Consider the following 2,105-nt stretch of genomic DNA (forward strand, 5'->3'; position numbering starts at 1 on the left):
GGCGGGCCGCCGGGCGGCCGCGGAGAGCTTCTACGGCGAGTTACGAAGGCAAAAGTGACGGAGGCCGACTCATCCCCCTCGCTTTCCTCTACCTCCAGAAGGCGCCCCAGGCGCCGACGCAGCCTCACCCCCTTCTCCGCGGACGACCCCTTGCCTTGCCCGGGCTTACCCCAAGTTCATGGCCCGGCTAAGCGCTCGCAAGCCGCTCCAGCGCCTTGTGTACGATGGTTGCTGTCGCCGTTCAACAAGCACTAAGCCGATTGGTTACCGGCGTGCCGGCCAGCTGGAAGGGAGGCCCAATCAGAGTGAGGCGTGCTGGGGCGTGCGCTCGGCCGGGGCGGGGCTCTCTCCACCTTCGCTCTGTAGCTGCTGTCGTCCGTGTTCAACTGGGAAGCTTTGGTCCTTTTGGCTTTGGACGGGTGGAGGTGGCAAAAATAGGAAGGGACAAAAAGTATAAATACCTTCATTGACATTCTCTGTGCTGTTTTTATATTTGGAAGAGAGATTTATTTTAGGACAAAAAGTTGGACGAGGACACTTAGGGCACATATTGGTTCTTTCTTCTCTTTTGCTGTAACCTGGCCATCAAGCCTGGTACATTGTGGTCCTATTAAAATACTGCAGCAGTAATCACAACTGCTCAGTAAATTTAGGTGTTATGTGCCAGTCATGGATCTAAGTCCTGACATCATTGAATCCTAACAACGTACCTTTGAGGCACAGAGAGGTTTAAGGACTTGCCCATCTGACCCCTGAGCAATGAATACCGGAGCCCCCGTCTGTCCAGTGTAACTAACTCCTCATCATCCAGCAGGTCTCAGTTTAAGCGTCACTTCCTCCCAGATCCCCTTCTGGAATACACTGGTGGGTACGTTTGGAACCTTTCTGTCAGCACACGCGCATTTAAGATCCTGTAAGCCTCAGAAGCACACAGTTGATGTCTTGTACAATTTTGTAGCTATTGCACCTAGCACTACGGTGTAACAATACATATTTGTTAAATGAAGGAACAGCAAAAATAACGCCGATGACAGCTTAATTAAATTTGAACAGTTCATGATTATAATGCAGTTACTGGAAATTAGCAGTTTTACCATTTATCTGCTTTTATATGATTATTTTTAAAAACTACAGTTGATTAAAAATAAGGCTTATTGGATCCCCGAGATACAATGAGGGAACACTCATTCATTTATTCATAATATTCATTTCTGTACTTGGCCTGTGTAAGATATATTCAAATAAACATTGCTGGCTTAGTAGACTAACAGATACCAATATACGATATATACTAATATACATTTGTTATTGCGTTGTTATTGCTTAAAGGGATACTTTTTTCTTATACATAGAAAAAAGGCTAAAAGGACTTAAACCAATACATTAATATGTAGGAGTATCTCTGAGAAGTTAAGCGGTACAAATTTTAAAATGTTACTTTTTGTTTCTTTTATTACTATGAAAATGCTTAAATATACAAAAAAGACAGAATGTTGCAATTAATAGCTACATTTAGCTAGATTTGACAGTTGCTGATGTCTGCTTGCTTCCCGTCTCCCTTCTCCCTTTCTGCACACCGACACGCACAGTCTTTTAAGTGTCATCATCTGCAAGTTCCCTTCAGCCCTAAACATTACCACATGTATTTACTAAGAATGATATATTCTGCATAACCACAGCACCATTTTCACACCGAGCAAATGAACAATCGCATGGTAACATGTACTGTTCTGTCCCTATTTAATTCACCCATTTGTCCAAAGTATATTTTATGGCTTTTTATTTTGAAAGCAAGCCCTTGTAAAGGAAGCTCATTACACTTGTTACTGTGATTGTCTCTCTCACCCTCTGCTGTCCTCTCTCCCCTTCCTCTCCCCCCCTCTCCTTTCTGCCATGAGGTGAGACGCTTTCCTCTGCCATCCCTTGTGCCATGATGTTCTGCGTCCCCACAGACCCAGAAACAAGGGAGCCATCTCTCCATGGTGACATCTCTGAAATCCTAAGCCAAAATAAATCTCTCCTCCTTCAGGTTTTTAAAAATCAGATATTTTATCACAACAACAAAAAGCTGACTAATACAGTGTACATTTGGGTTGTTTCTGCCT

General features: G+C 44.0%; 1 protein-coding gene across 5 annotated transcripts in view; it reads right to left on the reverse strand.

Moving 5' to 3' along the window:
- Ccdc66 (coiled-coil domain containing 66) overlaps positions 1-264 on the reverse strand; it is a 36,856-nt gene extending 36,592 nt beyond the window's left edge. For 4 of the 5 annotated variants that reach the window (XM_010612704.3, XM_010612708.3, XM_010612703.3 and 1 more), the window contains exon 1: positions 170-263. In XM_010612704.3, the coding sequence (XP_010611006.1) occupies positions 170-180 (11 nt within the window). In that variant the 5' untranslated portion in view covers positions 181-263. Of the gene's footprint in view, positions 1-169 lie in introns of all 5 variants that reach the window. The other variant, XM_010612707.3, reaches the window with a different exon arrangement.
- Positions 265-2,105: the final 1,841 nt, after the last annotated feature.

This window comes from Fukomys damarensis, unplaced genomic scaffold (genome assembly GCF_012274545.1).
Source record: "Fukomys damarensis isolate Sample0158 unplaced genomic scaffold, DMR_v1.0_HiC HiC_scaffold_28, whole genome shotgun sequence".
Lineage (NCBI taxonomy): Eukaryota > Metazoa > Chordata > Mammalia > Rodentia > Bathyergidae > Fukomys > Fukomys damarensis.